A 17,179-nucleotide genomic window follows, 5' to 3' on the forward strand; every position below is an offset into this window, starting at 1 on the left:
GCAAGCCAATAAATATGTCCATAATTTTTCTAAGGTGAAAGATGACCAAATTTTGAAGGATAACGAGACTCTAATTGATGATTCAAAAGCACCCCAAGAAGATCTAATTATTACTCAAGAAAAGGATGAGGTCCAAATAGAAGACTTGAATGTTACACAAGGTGTAGGGATGGAAGAATTAAGGCAGCCTACTGCTGGTCCAGAACTTACTGAGCCTTTAGAGGTTATGATATTGCACTTCGAGGTCTCCGATGTAGTGCCTAAAAACTCATCTAGTGAATTTGCTCCAATCATATAATCAATTAAGTGGCCAATAGTGAATCAAAAGATGATCTTGTGCTACGTATAAAGGCTAAAAAGAAAAGAATCCAGGTTGTTGCCAGGAATATCGAAGAAAGCTTTATGAAAACTGATTTAGATGAATTCCAAGATGTGTTTCCTATGCCAATGGACTTTGTTATTCCAAAAAAATTTAGTGACATGATTGAAAATATCAATCTTTCATTTTTTTTTGTTGCAACCTCCAACAAAAAAAGGCAGCATCAACTTGAACATTCCAACATGAAGCCATGGACGCAATTTAAAAGTTTGTGGATTTTTATACTTCAATACTTCAAAACTCGAGGTCGAGTGTTCTCCAACAAGGGGAGAATGATGCAAAATATAAAAAGCTCAAGAAAAGTTAAATTCATAGAAGCGATGATATTTGGACATCGGCATAATTTCAAAGAGAAACTGGTAGGAATCATATATAATTATGTTTCTAGTATTGTTAAGAGTCCTATTTTATGATTGTTTTATATTTTCTATGATTTTTATGTCATTCACATTTACAAACATGCGCTGTAAGGGTGGCCCATAGGTCATCCTGTGGGTCAAATTATTTAATTAGGTTTCATTTATATTTGTTATTTGGTCTTAAATTGGTTTTGGAAGTCGATGATATTATGCTAGTTTTCTTTTTTTGTTCTAATTGGTTTAGAAAGTCTCTAAAGCCTAGTCATTTAATGCTTCTAATTCAATAAAGTTTATATTTTAGAGAATTTCAAGAACTTTTGAAACTTCTTTATCGATTGTGTGATGCAATCAAGCCCTCGGTGTGATGCCTAAGGGATTCAAGGATTGATTCCTAGATCTTTCATCTTCTTCTCTCTTTTTATTTTCTATTTCAATTTACTATTCTCGGATTACTATTCACAGCCCTCTAAAAGTGCACTTTTCAACCTCAAACCCCATCCAATCAGCCTCAAATCAACCCTAATCCCTTCCCCTACCTATTAACATTCAATTAATCCGTACAACCCTAAATTACTCACTGTTTAGGCCGTCAAATAACCTCTGTTTTCAAAATCCAGCGCTGTCCTCCATTAGGGTCCGATTGATTTTGTCAATGCTCAAAGGGGTCTTAGGCAAGAAGATCCAAGCTCCCTCTTCCTTTTTATTCTTTGTATGAAGTACTCACACGATTCTTTGCTTATGCAGAAAACCAAGGTGTGCTTTATGGGGTAAAAATCAATAGATCTAGCTTCCTCTTTCCCACCTCATGTTTGCGCTCCTTATATTCTGTTGTACAAATGAATCTGAAGCAGCAGCGGTCAAGTAATGCTTAGAGTTATAAGGGAGTTGGTCAGGACAAGAGCTTACCAGGGACCTATGAAGCACGGGTACGGGTACGAGTACTGGTACTGATACGATATGGGCACGTCGATATGCTAAAATCCGGTCCGATTGGTTTTGTCAATGCTCAAAGGGGTCTTAGGCAAGAAGATCCAAGCTCCCTCTTCCTTTTTGTTCTTTGTATGAAGTACTCACAAGAGACTTTGCTTATGCAGAAAACCAAGGTGTGCTTTATGGGGTAAAAATCCATAGATCCAGCTTCCTCTTTCCCACCTCATGTTTGCACTCCTTATATTCTGTTATGCAAATGAATCTGAAGCAGCAGTGGTCAAGTAATGCTTAGAGTTATAAGGGAGTTGATCAGGACAAGAGCTTACCCGGGGCAAATCAGCAGTATGTTTCAGTGCCAATGCTGCCCCTAACCTTCGCCATTGGAATAGACAACTCCTAGAACTTAAATAAGGGAAAGAGGATGCATTTTATTGGGTTTACCAATGTTTATTGGGGGGAGAAAAAAATAAAGAAAAAAAGTTATATGGAAACTGGAGTTGATGTCGAAACGTTGGACAATCAAAGTTCTAAAGTCTGTAGGTTGAGCGATTCTTATAAGGCAGCAGCTCTTTCGATGCCTGCTTAGGCAATGTCTTCATACAGTATCCTGGTCGGTAGCTATATGTGGTGAAATGGATTCTAAAATATCCAACTTTTGGTGGGGAGGATAAGAGGATTCTAGAAGGATTCATATGAGAGCTTGGGATTTGTTTGTGCAGGCTGAAATAAGTGGGTGGTTTGGGCTTTCAAAAGATGAGGATTTGAATTCGAATAAAGCTGTCTTCGCCAAAATGGGATGGCAACTGGTATGTAAACAAAAACAAGCTCTGGGTCTCTTTGTAATCGAAGAAATACTGCTCTCAAGTAGATTTTTTATCAGTCGAGAAGAGAAATTCAGATTCCTATATATGTTAGGGAATTTCATCTATGTGAGACCTTGGCAGGTCTTACATAGATATATGGAAAGATCATTGGGTACCTGATCTTCAACACGACAAAGTTCCTCCTAGTTCAAATGAGGCTATAAAATTTCAAAAGAAAGTGCTCTTTTAGAAGGAGAAACGCTGCAATGGCATAAGGACCTGCTGGATAACCTTTTTGATGCTCATACATCTTGAGCAATCCAAAAAATTCCTATCCCAACTCTTGATACACATGGAAAAGGGATTTGGATTCCATAGCCCTCTGGATTTTTTTTCATCAAAGTCAGCTTATAGAGTAGAAACTCATCTTTTAGACTTTCAGCCTTATCGCTTGAGTACTCAGGACTGGCAAAATCTCAGGAAGGCCAAAATCCATGAGCTTCTGAAAATAGCTTTTCCGTGAGTGGACGTAGATGCCATACCATTTAGAGGTTCACTAGCCTCTACATTCTACATGGAGAATGTTTTTTGTCCATTCCATCAAAGTGAAGAGGAGACAGCAGTAGTTCACTTATTTTCCAAGAGTACAATCGCTAGAACTCTTTGGTTTGATAAATGGGAAATACATTCTGAAGAGGTGAGTGCATGCTCTGGAGTTGAATGGGTATCGAAAGTTCAGAATGATCACTCTTGGATGCCCAATCATACTCCCCAACAAGATCTTTTCATTTTTTTGCAGCTATATCAGTGGATAGTATCTGGAAATGCCACAATACCGCAGTCTTTGAAACCAAAGTGGTTGATCTGGGTCAACTTTTTAAGGAGGTATTAAGGCTATCAGAGGACCATAAACTTTATCAAGAGTCTTCCAAGGGTGATTCCCCCAGCTCTAGGCCTGCTCGTGGGCTTCAGATTTGATGGTTCCTGATTAGGGTGTTATCAAGGTAAACTTTGATGTTGCATTTAAAAAAAGACAGGATGGCAGGAGCAGCAGTGGCTAGGAATGCTGATGGCCATGTGTTATGGGCTAGAGCTTTGGAAGGTGTTACTTCATCGGCACTGTTGACAGAAGCTAAAGCAACTAGATGGGGTACAGTGCAGGCATTGGAGGATTAATGGGATTTGGTTATTTTGGAAGTCAATGCTAAAGTAGGGGTTCAATCCATGTCGGCTAATATTTCTCAGCATCATTGGTCAATTGTCTCACTGTTGGATGACATGCATTCCCAGAATTCTCTTGTTTCGAAAAGGCATCATTTGGTTTTCTCCTATGCTTCTAGATCAGTTAACAGTGCTGCTCACGATATGGTTCCTTGGTCTTTCTAGATTAACTTCTCAGAAACTTTTGTCAAGTCTGCCATGTGCACTGCAGTAGCTATGGATTTGGAATCCTCTTCCGCAATCTAGTTTTAGTCTCTTTTCCTTTGCTTGTTTTGTCCTTCGATCTTTTTATTGTTCTTGCTCTCTCTCTGCTGCGTGCAGTGCAGTAGCTATCAATTCAGAATCCTCTTCAGCAATCTATTTTTAGTCTCTTTCCCTTTGCTTGTTTTGTCCTTGGTTCTTTTTCTTGTTCTTGCTCTTGCTCTCTTTCCTTTTCCTATGTATTGCAGAGCAAAAAAAAAACAAATGAAAATGCAAGATTTACCTATCCTTTATTTTTTCTAATATTTTAATTTAAAAAAAAATTTTGAAAAACTGAATTATTTGTCTGCCTTTTGTGAAGGTCAAAGATCAATTCGCTGTTGAGCATGCGAGATCTTTGCACCAACTTGGGGGGAGTGTTGTGCCATGTTATTTTAATCGGAGGGATATTCATGTACTTTGGATCTTCTAATATAAATGTGTCTAAAAGGAGAACCCTAATTCTGAATGGGTCTCTATCATTAGCCTTATGCTGAGTGTTCTCTTCTCTCTACTTCATTTTTTCTTTCTATTGTCAATCTAACAATAAGTTTGTGTTTGTGTTTATAAAATTTGATGTATTTTTAAATTCCTTTTGTCTCTTTCGATTTGTTTCTGTTTTGTTGCTTGTCAAACAACACAAATCAAAATAAAAATTTGATCCTTGACTATGAGACATTCTTCCTTAAACCTTACCTCCGGACATAATCATCAAGAGTATTTTGAGCAACAGACTGAAATACCCAGCCTAATTCAGAGGAACATGTGCAATTGACAAATAGGTACAGGAGCAAAAGCGAGATTACACAAGGCAAATTAATTCCACTTCTGAAGAACTGAGAAATAGAAGTACATAAAATAGCGTATTCTCACTGACATAAACAGCTGTTGCTGAAAATTTTCCACCAAATTATATTTCAGATAAACATAAAAAGTACAATTAGTAAATTTTAGATGCAATCTGCTTTCTACAAATATTAGAATTTGACATCAACCAAGCATTTTCTGCAAAAAAAGATGTGTAGCTACAGTCACCCTAAACTATATTCTGTTTTTTAACCAGATTACTATGGGTAATGGTGAAAATAAATGCGCATGAATGTTGTCAATCAGGCATCAATTAGTTGTTCTGTAAACAGAGAGCAAAATAATAACATCAAAGTAGCATTCACACAATGGCACACGAACAAAATGCATTGATACTAGAGAAGATAAAGCATATATTTCCTCAATTTTCAAGCATTCATATATTGTAAACAGAATTTCTTGGATCAGCTAAAACATGTTCATGATAATACAAGAAAAGATTAACCAAGGAAAAAGTAAGCCGTATAGTTACTAAACAAGGGAAAATTTCCATCTTTTACCTCTTTGAGATTGACCCATTCCCATGTTTCATCTGCTGAATTAATATCATAAACCAAAGCGTGCCGGCCCTGCAAATTTTTGTAATTTGCAAGTTCAGGGCCATCAAATAGTGCAGTCTAATAAACAACTGGGCATACCTCAACAGGATTGTAGTCAGTTATAACAGCCTCATAGAAGTTATTGTCTTCAGGCCATCTTGTCCAAACTCTCCTTCCAATTAATGGATCAAAGTTTGCTGCTTCAGCAGGTTCATTTACCGCAAAGGCACCTGAAGAACCCCGATTTGGAACTTGTCCCCTACCAGTGAAACCTGTAGAGGGGTACTGCATAGACTGTATTGAGGATGCACTAAGCAATGTCTAATTCAGCTAACCAAAAACTAAGATAGTGGAAACAAAGAGCATATCAATTTTATCATCTATATGTAAACAAACCTTATAGTGAAAATTATATGACTTACTGATTTTGGCTTCTTGCCCCTGGCTCCGGATACAGGACCTCGTTTCAAGGCTGATGACGATGGTTGCATAGATGGATGCAATGCCGGGGACAGTGCAACCAGGGATAAAGAAGCTAACGACTGTGATGTTTTCTGTTTTTTGCGTGATGCAGAAACAGTAGGACTAGGCACAGGATCATGAACAGGCTGGGTACTGCTAAGCATGCCAGGTTGGAGCCTACTTGCCTTCCTCCACTCCCTAATGACAATATTGAACACACTCCCATAAAAATGAGTAACTGACCGAACATGATGAGATACCTGATGAACCATTCTCAGCAATACAATGTCATAATATTATCAGACCTTATCCTTCTGATGATGTCATCAGCATTAACCCTGGATAGAAGCTCTCTGTGTTCCTCATCTGATACTCTCAGTTCTTTTCTAAGTTCAGTAATTAAACTTTCTTTCTCCTACAATATACACAAATTGAGAACTTTAAATCAATTTAGCACAATTCAAAAACTAGATATAATGAATACACAAACAATATGTAATATATACCCAAGTAATGGCATCAGATTGAGCTTTGAAGGCCCGAAGGACTGAAGTATATGCTTCTTGTTCTACGTGGTGGATCTGTGTCTCCATATCGCTATGCATCCGAGAGAATTGAGCAGTACCAACAACTGCAGATCTTACATTCCCTGCAGCACGGCCCCCCCTTGAAAACCTATTTTGACGGGAAGGAGGAAGGTCATCATCTGTGCCTGCAGTTAAATAAAAAAGAATCACTACACAAACAAGTTTTCTTGAATGTGCACCCAGTAAAAATAAATAAATACATAAACATAAAAATAAAATATAATTTGAAATTTGCATAGGGAGATAAAAATTATTATGCCAACTCCAGGAATGTATAATGATCTAGTAATTAACAAGTGCAAGGACTTTGAATTGTTTAAGCAGTACTTGTGTTTCTTCCACACACAGAGAGAGAGAGAGAGAGAGAGTCAACTTATGCCGGTTAACTCAGTGCCCATTTCTTGTTTCTACCTCATAAGAAGCAAACAAAAGGTGTGTTTAAAACAAATTAAATCTTGCAACTGTAGTGCAAATATTTAGTGTGCATTTGGTATCATTTCTGTTTTCTGCATCCGAAAACAGAATAAATGGAAACCAATATGGAAAACTTGTTTGGCAAACTGTTTGCAAAAGTTTTCTGAAAACACGCTGTTTGAGGAAACACTTTCAAATTGTTTTCTAAATTTCCAAAAAATGTCTTTTGCACAAAGATTAAAACGATTAGTGTTTCCAAATTTTTCATTGTTTTGCTTCTGAAAACACTAAACACAAAAACAAAAATTTTACAAATGATGTTAAACAGGGCATAAACTTTTAGCCTGTTACAATGTCTCAACTGACGCATCAAACATGCAAAAGTCACCAGCATTCCTGTCCAGAGAATCACATGCATTCAACGATGAAAAGGAAAAACAGGAATGCATATACATTGCCATACACAGTAGTAATATACAAAACTTGCACATGGAAATCCTCAGTCAATGTTCTGGTCTTCTTACTTTATGTTTTGAGGTCAATTGATCCCTCGATCAAGTCCTAACTAGAAATATCTAAAGAGAAAAAAAAAATCTTGTTTGGATCCGAAAGATCAAACTTATCATTGTACCTCCATAATAAAATAAAAAGAAAATCAACTAGGTTAAAGCAATTCCAAAAGCACCATACCAATGGTTACTTTCACTATGTGGGCTACTAAATGATAAAGTTACCAGAACAAGTCTTTCATGTATGATAAATGACGGAAAACCAAAATTACAAGGGTAAATTACAAATACACCCCCTGAGGTTGTTTAAAATACAAATTGCCTCTTGTGGTTTGGAAAATTACAAATACCTCCTTGTTAGAATTTTTTATTTAACAGAATTACTTGAAAAAATGAAATTTCTAACTGTTCACCTATACAATAATAAAATTATCTGAATTATTAATTGAAATAAAATTTTAACATTATTAAAAACTGTTAATTAACTTGATGATTTATTAATAAAATGACTTATTTGTTATGAAATTATAAACCTTAGAGGACATAATGTAATTTCCAGAACCACAGGGGCTAATTTGTAATTTAAGTAAAACTCAGGGGGTGTGTTTGTGATTTACCCAAATTACAAATTCATAAGGCAAGTGAAAGTGAAATTTAAAAAATAAATAAATAAATAATAATAATAACAACAATAATAATAATATTAGTAAACACTAAAAACTTAAGCTATAACAAAATAAAATGAAGGCCTAATATGTGGTTTCCGAATTCCGAACTAAGCTCTCACATGCTTAATGCAACATCATAAATTTACGAGATATATAATAAAAGTAATCTATTCTAACAAAACAAACATAATGGAAGATGACACCAAAATAATCATTTTGATACAGGTGTCTAGAGAAAGAGAGGGTGACACAAAGATCAATCATTGGAATGGGTTTTTATTAGAGTATAGGACGAGACATAGTACAAAGAATAAGGACCTAATATAGGCTCCCTTTGTTTCCATGGAAAATTAATTTAAGAAAATATTTGTATTTTATACTAATAGGTAAGGTCGTTCAACAATGAGTGCGCAAATTTGCTGAATGCAGCTGCTTCAGTTGCTCATTCTCCAGCAAAATGGCATCCCAAGCCCCTAAATGGAATGCGTTTCCGACGGAGGATACAAGTTGGCAAATGATAACAACACAACAGAGTAATTTTAACAATACAAGGGGACGTTTTTCAAAATAATTTCTAGAATTCACCGATACCAAACAGATATTTGGTAAACTGTATACTACATCCAAAGGAAAAAAAAACTAAAGAAAACCAAACTAAGCCTTGTGTTCCAATCAGTGGGGCCAACTAAAGGTGAGAATTTTCGACACAGCAGGATAACATGATTTTGAACCGTATACAAAGTTAGTTAGTTGGGGTTTAATGTTTTCGACACAAACACAAATCTAACACGACCCGATAACACGAATATTAAATGGGATTAGGTTAGTATCGAATTTGCATAACACAAAGTTGACATGGATAACACGTCTAATGAAGAATTAGTATCGCATTTCAATATTATTTCCACTAAGCGGTGCCATGTTAAGGCTAATGTAGTGTGTGTGTGTGTGTGTTTTTCATTTAACATAATGTATTTTCGAGTTAATATAATATAAAATAAATAACGATAAGTTATAGTTTTTTCAAATTGGGGAAATGGAAATGAGTTGAAATCAAACATTTTTATGAATAATTTTATTTAGTAGATATTAGTTTAATGAAATTTAACTTGTGGGGTTTAATACTCTTGCTTAACTAGGGTGAAATTTTTTGATATGAAATAAATTGGTCACAAATAAAAAATGACATGACACAATAACATGAAGAGAAAAAAAGGGGAGGGGATGGAGGGGGGGTAGCGTTGAGGTAATTGTGACACAAATACGATCGACACAAACTATCCCCCTAACCTCCCATGTGAGTCTAGGTCTCCCCTACCCCTAACATTTCATTTTATATTGATCATATCACTCTTCCTTACTATTACATTTATTGGCCTTTGTTGTACATGACCAAACTATCTTAGTCTATTCTCTTTCAACTCATCTTCAATTGGTATTCCTACCATTTCACGAATATATTAATTTCTAATACTATCTTTCCTAATCTTACCACACGTCCATCTAAGCATTTTTTATCCCAGCTACACTCATTTTATGAATGTGTTTTTTGTTAGTTGCCTAACAGTTTGTCCTGTTATAATCAAATCTATCTTTCTAGCTCACCTAAGCATCTAAGCATTCTCATCATCACTTAAAGGATATGAACATGAAGGACAAATAGTAGCTTAAGGCCATGGAAAAGTGAACTATCTTTCTAGGTCGCCTAGGATTGTGGGTCAAGAGCATATTCAAGCAAAACAAATAACGAATATCCTTAAGTTAAACTACCCTGTATATTTGCACCCAAATGTCTAGTTGTGTCTGCCGCCTGGTGCTCTATGGTGTATCCTTGTAAGTTTTATAACCATAGGCGCCATAAAAATAAGTAAAGTGAAAAATGGATTCTTAAGAAACAAAACAAAACAAAAAACCAAGTGACATGTTTTGTTTGAGGCTGAATCTCAACTATTCTTTGATTAATTAGCATTCACTCCATAGCTTAGAGCTCATATTTTCTATCCATAATTCAAAAGCACCCTATTGAATTATTATTGACTAATAATATAAAAACAACCACATGTTTTGTTTGAGGCTGAATCTCAACTATTCTTTGATTAATTAGCATTCACTCCATAGCTTAGAGCTCATATTTTCTATCCATAAAAGAATAATAACCATTTCATTTTCTACATATCAGACTCCCAAGCAACCCTAAAACTGATTCAAGGTAATAGATGCTTTCTTTAACCTCATGTGCAAAAAAATTATTCACGAAAAACAAAATAGATTTAATTCTAATAATAGAAGGTAGAGGGAAAAAAGAGCAAGGCATCCTTCATGGAGTCAAGAAAAAAGAATAAAAACAACCACAAGTCACAAACACCTGCAAAAAGCATCCTATTGAATAATATAAATAACCCCCTCTCCCCCCACCAAAAAAAAAAAACAACTCACAATATGGTTTGACCTCTAAAATGTTTTATAGTTATGAAAATCCTCTTCACCACAAAATCAACTTCCTCATTATCCATCTTGTTAACCTATGAGAACAAGGCATCCAAACATAAATGCAAAAATATGAATCTTCAAGTTTCTTTAATGGAGGGAAGTCCTTTGAGAGAGTATGAATTTGGAGGAGCTAGACGGGCTTCCCTCACCATATCTAACCTTTTATTTGTAGATGATACCATTATGTCCTATTACGGGATTAAAGAGTAGTTGACATTTAGAGGCGTGTTTTGTTATGTCTTGTGGCTATCTCTAAATAAATGTGAAATTTGGGAAATGTGAGTTGCTTCCTGTTAAGAGAGGTGCCTGAACTGGATAAGTCAGCTAGTCCATTGAGGGGTCAGTCGTGTTCTCTTCTAATTTTTTTTTTAAGATTGCCCTTAGGAGCATCCCATAAAGTAGGGGCATTCAAATATCCAAACAACCCGTGAAACCGACCCAACCCACCCGACCCGGATACAATATGGGTGGTTTCGACAAATAGCCCAGTCGGCTGCAAGTGTGCCTTTTAGATTTTTCGTGAATTCCAGTCAGAGGTCAGATGTAACATAAACAGACCTGCCTAAACCAACCTGACCGAATTAGGGGTATATATACAATTTTATTACTACGTTAGCTTTACTTGTCAGCGGAGACCTATTGTCTTTGTCTAGGAAAACTATACAAACTCTGTAGACTTTTATTTTTTCAAGAACTTTAGATCTTCCCAAGAGTGGACTTTTCTCTTCCCAATCAAATATTTGACGTTTCACTTTTTTTCTTTTTCTTTTTTATTTGTAGATAGAGACGTTTCACTTTAACTCTCATTTTATCTCCTCAATTCTGACGCCTCCTCTCTCTCTCTCTCCCCTCAAACTTCACGTCTCATCTCCTCTCCTCTCTCCTAAATTCTGACGCCTTTTCCCTTTTCCTCTCTCTCTCTCTCACTCTCTCTCTCTCTCTCCCAAATCAAAAAAAACCTCTCATCAATTCCTCTCTCTCTCTCTTCAGAAACAGAACCATCCATCTCTTACCCTCCCTCATCTCCACTTCTCTTTATTTCAAAAACATATCCATCCATCTCTTACTCTCCCTCATCTCTACTTCTCTTTTCTTGCTACCCTCTTTCTATCGATGATGTGGTGGTGGATGAGCACAAAAATAACGGTGGTGGCGATGATGAGCGATGGCAGTGGTGGTGGTTGTGGCTGCGCAATGACGGCAACAATGATCAACAGCAGCGATCCCTCTCTAGATTTTTCTTTATTTTCTCTCCTCAAGTCTCATTCTAGTTGTAAGAAATATATGTATATGTTTATATGAGTGTTAAGTTTGTTATTTTGAAATTTTTAATTCCATTTTCATAATATTTTTTCTACTCCCATTGGATCTTCAAAATCGACCGAACCGATTGCCAAATCGATTTTTTTGATTCGGTCGATTTTGAACCTTAGTCCAGTCGATGACTGATTCTCTACCCCAAATGTGTCGGTTCAGCTGTCAGGTCAAAGGTAAACCCGAACCGAACCGACTTGTGAACACCCCTACCATAAAGTAGTAGCTATGTGAGGATTCAAGATTTTAAGCAACGGTAGCTGCCTCCATAACAGTACCAATGGCAATAGTGCGGTTTCGGATGTGATGGACATTGCATAACAGTAGCGACGTCGAAGTCGTGAATTTATTTTTTTTTTTCTTTTTTTAACTTCATACAAGTTCCCAAGTATACTAATATGCATGTTTTATTTCAGAATCAATATTTATTTCAGCTTACAGTGATTTGTAATTATTTTTGTATAATTAATAACCATGATTTAAAAAGGTAGTTCATTTTAAACTATTAGTAATTTGTAGTCAAGATAAACATGCATAATTTATATCAAATAATTACTAGTTTTGTGATTATAAATGTAATTAAAAGACTTGAAGACAATCAAAACTATAGTTTATAAAAAAATGTTCATAGTCAAAAGTTGTTTTCGTGGAATCAACAAATTAGCCCAAGGTACCTGTGTCGACATAAATATATGGGACATGCCTCGATACAACTGGTGTACCCTTATGTCTAGTAGATCAAAGAAGAGGAAGAAGGGAAGAAAAGGAAGAAAAAAAATACAAGCTTTTTCATTTGATCTAATGCATGTAGCCTAGATATGTTACTGTAAAGCCCATAAATCATACTAGAATGGCTTCTCGGAGGCAAGGGATGTTGTCACAGAATGAGAGAAATGTGAGTTAAATCTGATTTATTGAAGAAATATCAAACTTATTTATATAATTGCCAAAGTTTGCAAGTAAAGCCTAGCACTTAAATGAATTTACTAGTTAAAAACTTAAAACTAAACTATTGCCCCTCATTTTGTTATAATTTAAACAGTGACCTAAATAACCCATTTGCTAAACTTTCCCAATGTAAAAAAAAAGTTTTACAAGTTTACACTTGCAGTCAAATTACTTTTTCTCTCAAAACTAGAACTTGTTAGGCCTCTACTCATACCTTTGAACCTTCGTTAAGCCTAACCCATCCTTCCTCTAACCTTCCATTCAAAAACTACAAAATAATCTGAATGCACCACAGTAATGACCCCAAGGTTAATTCTATGGCAGCAATTTATTAGTTTAATCACCAAATCAAGCCCTAAACCCTAATTCCATAATTCTTTTACCAATCAACTATAAAGCATGGGTATTTCAAAAAGCATGGCGTACCTGTACCGAATACTTACCGATGTATGGTACTTCTACATACGTACTAAGTATACCCAAATTTTTTCCTCTTAATTTTTGGCATAACCAAATGTACCTAATATATTCTCAAACCATATTATACCTCAATCGAAATACTATTTTCTTCTACTACAGACATAAAATTCAATATACTAGGCCTTTTTTTTTTTTTTGTAGTTTTATACTTATCATGATTTTGAAATTAAGCTATAGTTTATAAGTTATTTAATATAATGACTTTTAATTTTAATTTACACCTTTACTTTTGACATTAAATGTTAATTATATGTTGAATATTAACAAATTAAACCATTTAACTCGTGTTTCATAGCCAATCAATATTCAAAACCAGCAATACACACAATTTAAAGATAAAAAAGTCTTGTAAACCGTAAAAAAGACAAAAATGTGAGTGTTAAAGATACAAAACAACAGTCTTTAATGATGAGCAGCTCACCACTACTGTCAGAAAGCCCGTACTCCATGGCCGCTTATACCAAAATCAAGAGCATCAGTCCACAATAAAAACCCCCAAAACCGGTAGCACCACCCCAGAGCCAACAATTCATGAGTAATTGTAATTGTAACAGCAACAGAGGATATAGCAAAATCTGAAATTCTATAAAATTTAAAAAAAAACAAACAAACAACTTGGGATTAGATCAACTACGTCCCCGTGTGTGAAGAAATTGAAAGAATTAACGCACCTGCAGTGTTGGTACCCTGAAGTTTTGACAAGGAAAAAGAGCAAGAGAAGGAGCTGTGCGAAACACGACACACACACACACAGATTGGTGGCCCACGGTGGCCACTGGTAGTTCACGGCGTTCCACAGCGGTTTGGTTTTTGGTGGTTTGGCAAGAGAAAGACGGATGATAGAGAATGCGAGCGACACAGAGACCAGAGAGAACACAATTTTGGGGAGGAAGAACAGGAAACGACGTTGTTTGGACATTTCTGGAAAATAAAACTACGTCGTTTTAATGGTCACATTTGTTACCGAGAGGCGTGTCTCACCTAATCTTAAAAGGTTTGGCTTCTTTGACATTTGTCATTTTTAATTTCACGGAGTGTTTGGATTTTGTAAGTCTAATTTAGAAGTAATTTCGGTTATTTGAATCGTTTAATTTTTTTTTTTATGACTTGTTAAATAGAATATTTATATAAAAAATAAAGATGATGAAATATTGGTGGTTATATATTTGTATCTCCATCATAACAGGATAAATTATCAATAGGTCATATTTTTAGGACTTATTACTTATTAAGTCATATTGACAAATTTATCAATCATTTTTATTTTTATGAATAAATTTACATAAATAAATTTATCAATCAAGACTTATAGATAAATAAATCTAAATAACAAGACTGATTGGTAAGGGCCCTTTGTATTCAAAAAATGACAACAATTATAATTTCAAGAAAAGTTATACATTTTTTGTAATACAAAATCGATTCAAATATATAGTTACTGATATCCGATCATCTTATTTTTTACATAAATGTTTTACTCAACGAATTCTTAAAGAGGAATAGTTTATATCGCCGAAATCGGTTCCAAAATAGGCCTACCATGCCCAAACGTCCTCTCATATTGAGATGATCAACTTAAGAGAAACTAAACCCAATCTCAAATTCTATGGTACACACCTCTTAAAGGCACTCTTTAAGATGTGTGTGCAATAAAATTTCACCATTTTAATTAATATATAAAATAATTCTACATGGTTCTAAACACTCGAACATCCTCGTCGTTCTTTTCTACTTTATAGCACTGTTCAATACTCACTTTTCTTAGAAAATTTAGTCAAACTGCTCTCATAATAAAACTTTGGGCGCTTAGTCCATAAATTTAATTTTGAATTTCTTATGTCTATATAATTCCAGGCGCTAAATTATTACTTCAGAAGGACATTGTTAAGTCCAGAAGGATAGTCCCATACAAAATGACTATCTGTTAAGTTTTCTCAAACCCACTCTTTCTCTCATCTCTTATATTATTCTCTCTTTGCAACTCTTGTCTTCTCTTCACCGCCCAAACCTACTATCTTTCCTCTCTCATGATCTTTTCTCTTTATCTTCTCTTTCTTATTCACCAATAACTATTCGATCATGTGGATTCATCTTCACTAATAACAGTTTGATCCCGTGCATGACGCCGTCGATGCGAACGACTTCACTAGATCAACGACGATCTCGCCGTGAGACTTCCCTAGTGTACGGGGAGCAAATATTCCAACAAGCCCGTACTCCTTTCTTCCGAGCTCCGTTTCTGTCTGATCACCTGCGAGCAAATAACGGTGAGCTACCCGGCGGTGTGTGGCCGGAAAAACCCTCCGACGATCAAGTTAGCACACACCTTAGGATAGAGAGAGAGAGAGAGAGAGAGAAGTGTTTGAATGTAAGAATTTCCTTACAAAGTGTTCATCTGTCGCGTATGGGGGGCGCAGACATGCTTATATACCCTCTGTGCCCCATATCTACTCCCAGTCATCTCCTGACACGTGGCTCCGCTATCCCATCTGTCAGCATAGACCTTGCTGAACATCACTTAATCTCAACTGCCTGCCTTCACAGCTGGAGCTCGGCAGGCGAGCTGCTCTATCCGTTGCCATGCCGGGCCGTGCTTCATATCCAAGCACTTCACTAGCTAAGCCCAAGGAGGACCGGACTAGGCGGCATCTCGGCAAAGCCTAGCCCGAGGCTCCTCCTGAAGTCGGCCTTTCTGCCGGTCAAACAGTTACCTCGGCTGGCCATGCCTTTCCTGGCGCCGGTCACTCAGCTTGTCCGGCTTCGGCCATCCATTGATCGAGCAGCTCGGTCCAACCGAGCACTGCCTTGCCGGGCAGTTTCTTTACGGTCTGGGGCGGCACACACTCGGCCCAAGTTCTGCTCGGCCCAAGTTCTGGCAGCCCATCTCTGGGCGGATAGTCGGTCATCTCGGCCCCATGCACCGTTGGGCACTCAACCTGCACGGCCGTTACCTCGGCCCAACTCCAAATCATAAATCACCCTCTCAATTGCCCCTTAATTCCGTCAGCGAAAGCGTGACTGGGATTACTCACTTCGACCGAGATAACATTTCTCCGGCCTCCAAGATGCCAAAGGGCAACCGGGCTAGTTAACATAACTGTCTACAAACTTGCCCGGTTATACTCCTTGGCTGACATCTGTTCCTTCGAAAGTAGCTCAGTTGGCTCTTCGACTCTTCAACCCGTCGCTTCAGTCCTGACGTCGCCATAAATGGGGACACGTGGCGGGCTGCCATTGGCCATCAAGCAGCCAACCCGCCGTTTTTGCCAGAATTTTGAATTTGGGCTGACTCCCTCCTGCCTATACATATAAGACCCCCCAAACTCCAACTCCTCCTACTGCCACTTCGATATACGACCTCAGAGCTCTAGCATTCTTGACTTGGCCTCTTCTGTCATTCTTCGTGTTTGAGGGATTCGATCCTGCCCTTCGCTGGTAAGTCCTTCTACCCCTATTTTGTTGCTATTTTCTTTCAAATTACACACATTAGGGCACAAAAACGTAGCTCTTAGGGCATAGGCCATAGAAGCCGTCCCAAACCTCCCACTGTTCTTGGTATTCTTCATCTCCCTGAAGAACACTGATGAACTGGGGCGAACCGGGCTCCTGGGCTTCTTTTGATCCAAAAAACCAATCCAACCGAGCAAATAACAAGTTTGTCTCAACCCCAGCAAAGACCGAGACAATAAAAGGACTTGGTCGCTCAACCGGGCTAACATCTGGTCTGCTTGGGCGACCGGGCTCCTTAGTTAGAATAGACAACCGAGATGGTTTGGCACTCTTAATGACCGAGCTAAAGTCCAGCTCCTTTTGCGCGACCGCGCTTACACTTACCCTTACCATCCTTTTCCTGCAGAGTCCAAGGGGACCACTGCCATTCCTGAGGCTCTCAGGACCGAGCAGCAACCAATTACCTCAGTGCCAAACCCCTCAGCCGGGCTGTACCAAGCCGGCCACATAAATGGGGAA

At 37.2% G+C, this 17,179-nt stretch overlaps 1 protein-coding gene across 14 annotated transcripts in view; it reads right to left on the minus strand.

The window, feature by feature from the left end:
- The window catches only part of LOC145807693 (protein EMSY-LIKE 3-like), a 28,789-nt gene extending 14,560 nt beyond the window's left edge, over nucleotides 1-14,229 (minus strand). For 3 of the 14 annotated variants that reach the window (XM_082906340.1, XM_082906339.1, XM_082906336.1), the window contains exons 1-7: nucleotides 13,882-14,127; nucleotides 13,632-13,793; nucleotides 6,307-6,512; nucleotides 6,106-6,215; nucleotides 5,761-5,998; nucleotides 5,438-5,623; nucleotides 5,300-5,368 (exon numbers count right to left, since the gene is read on the minus strand). In XM_082906340.1, coding sequence (XP_082762466.1) covers nucleotides 5,300-5,368; nucleotides 5,438-5,623; nucleotides 5,761-5,998; nucleotides 6,106-6,215; nucleotides 6,307-6,512; nucleotides 13,632-13,659 — 837 coding nt within the window. In that variant the 5' untranslated portion in view covers nucleotides 13,660-13,793; nucleotides 13,882-14,127. Of the gene's footprint in view, nucleotides 1-5,299; nucleotides 5,369-5,437; nucleotides 5,624-5,760; nucleotides 5,999-6,105; nucleotides 6,216-6,306; nucleotides 6,513-13,631; nucleotides 13,794-13,881 lie in introns of all 14 variants that reach the window. The other 11 variants (XM_082906347.1, XM_082906346.1, XM_082906350.1 and 8 more) reach the window with 9 other exon arrangements.
- Nucleotides 14,230-17,179: the final 2,950 nt, after the last annotated feature.

The sequence above is a fragment of the Camellia sinensis genome, chromosome 14 (genome assembly GCF_055761805.1).
Source record: "Camellia sinensis isolate YWXY chromosome 14, ASM5576180v1, whole genome shotgun sequence".
NCBI lineage: Eukaryota > Viridiplantae > Streptophyta > Magnoliopsida > Ericales > Theaceae > Camellia > Camellia sinensis.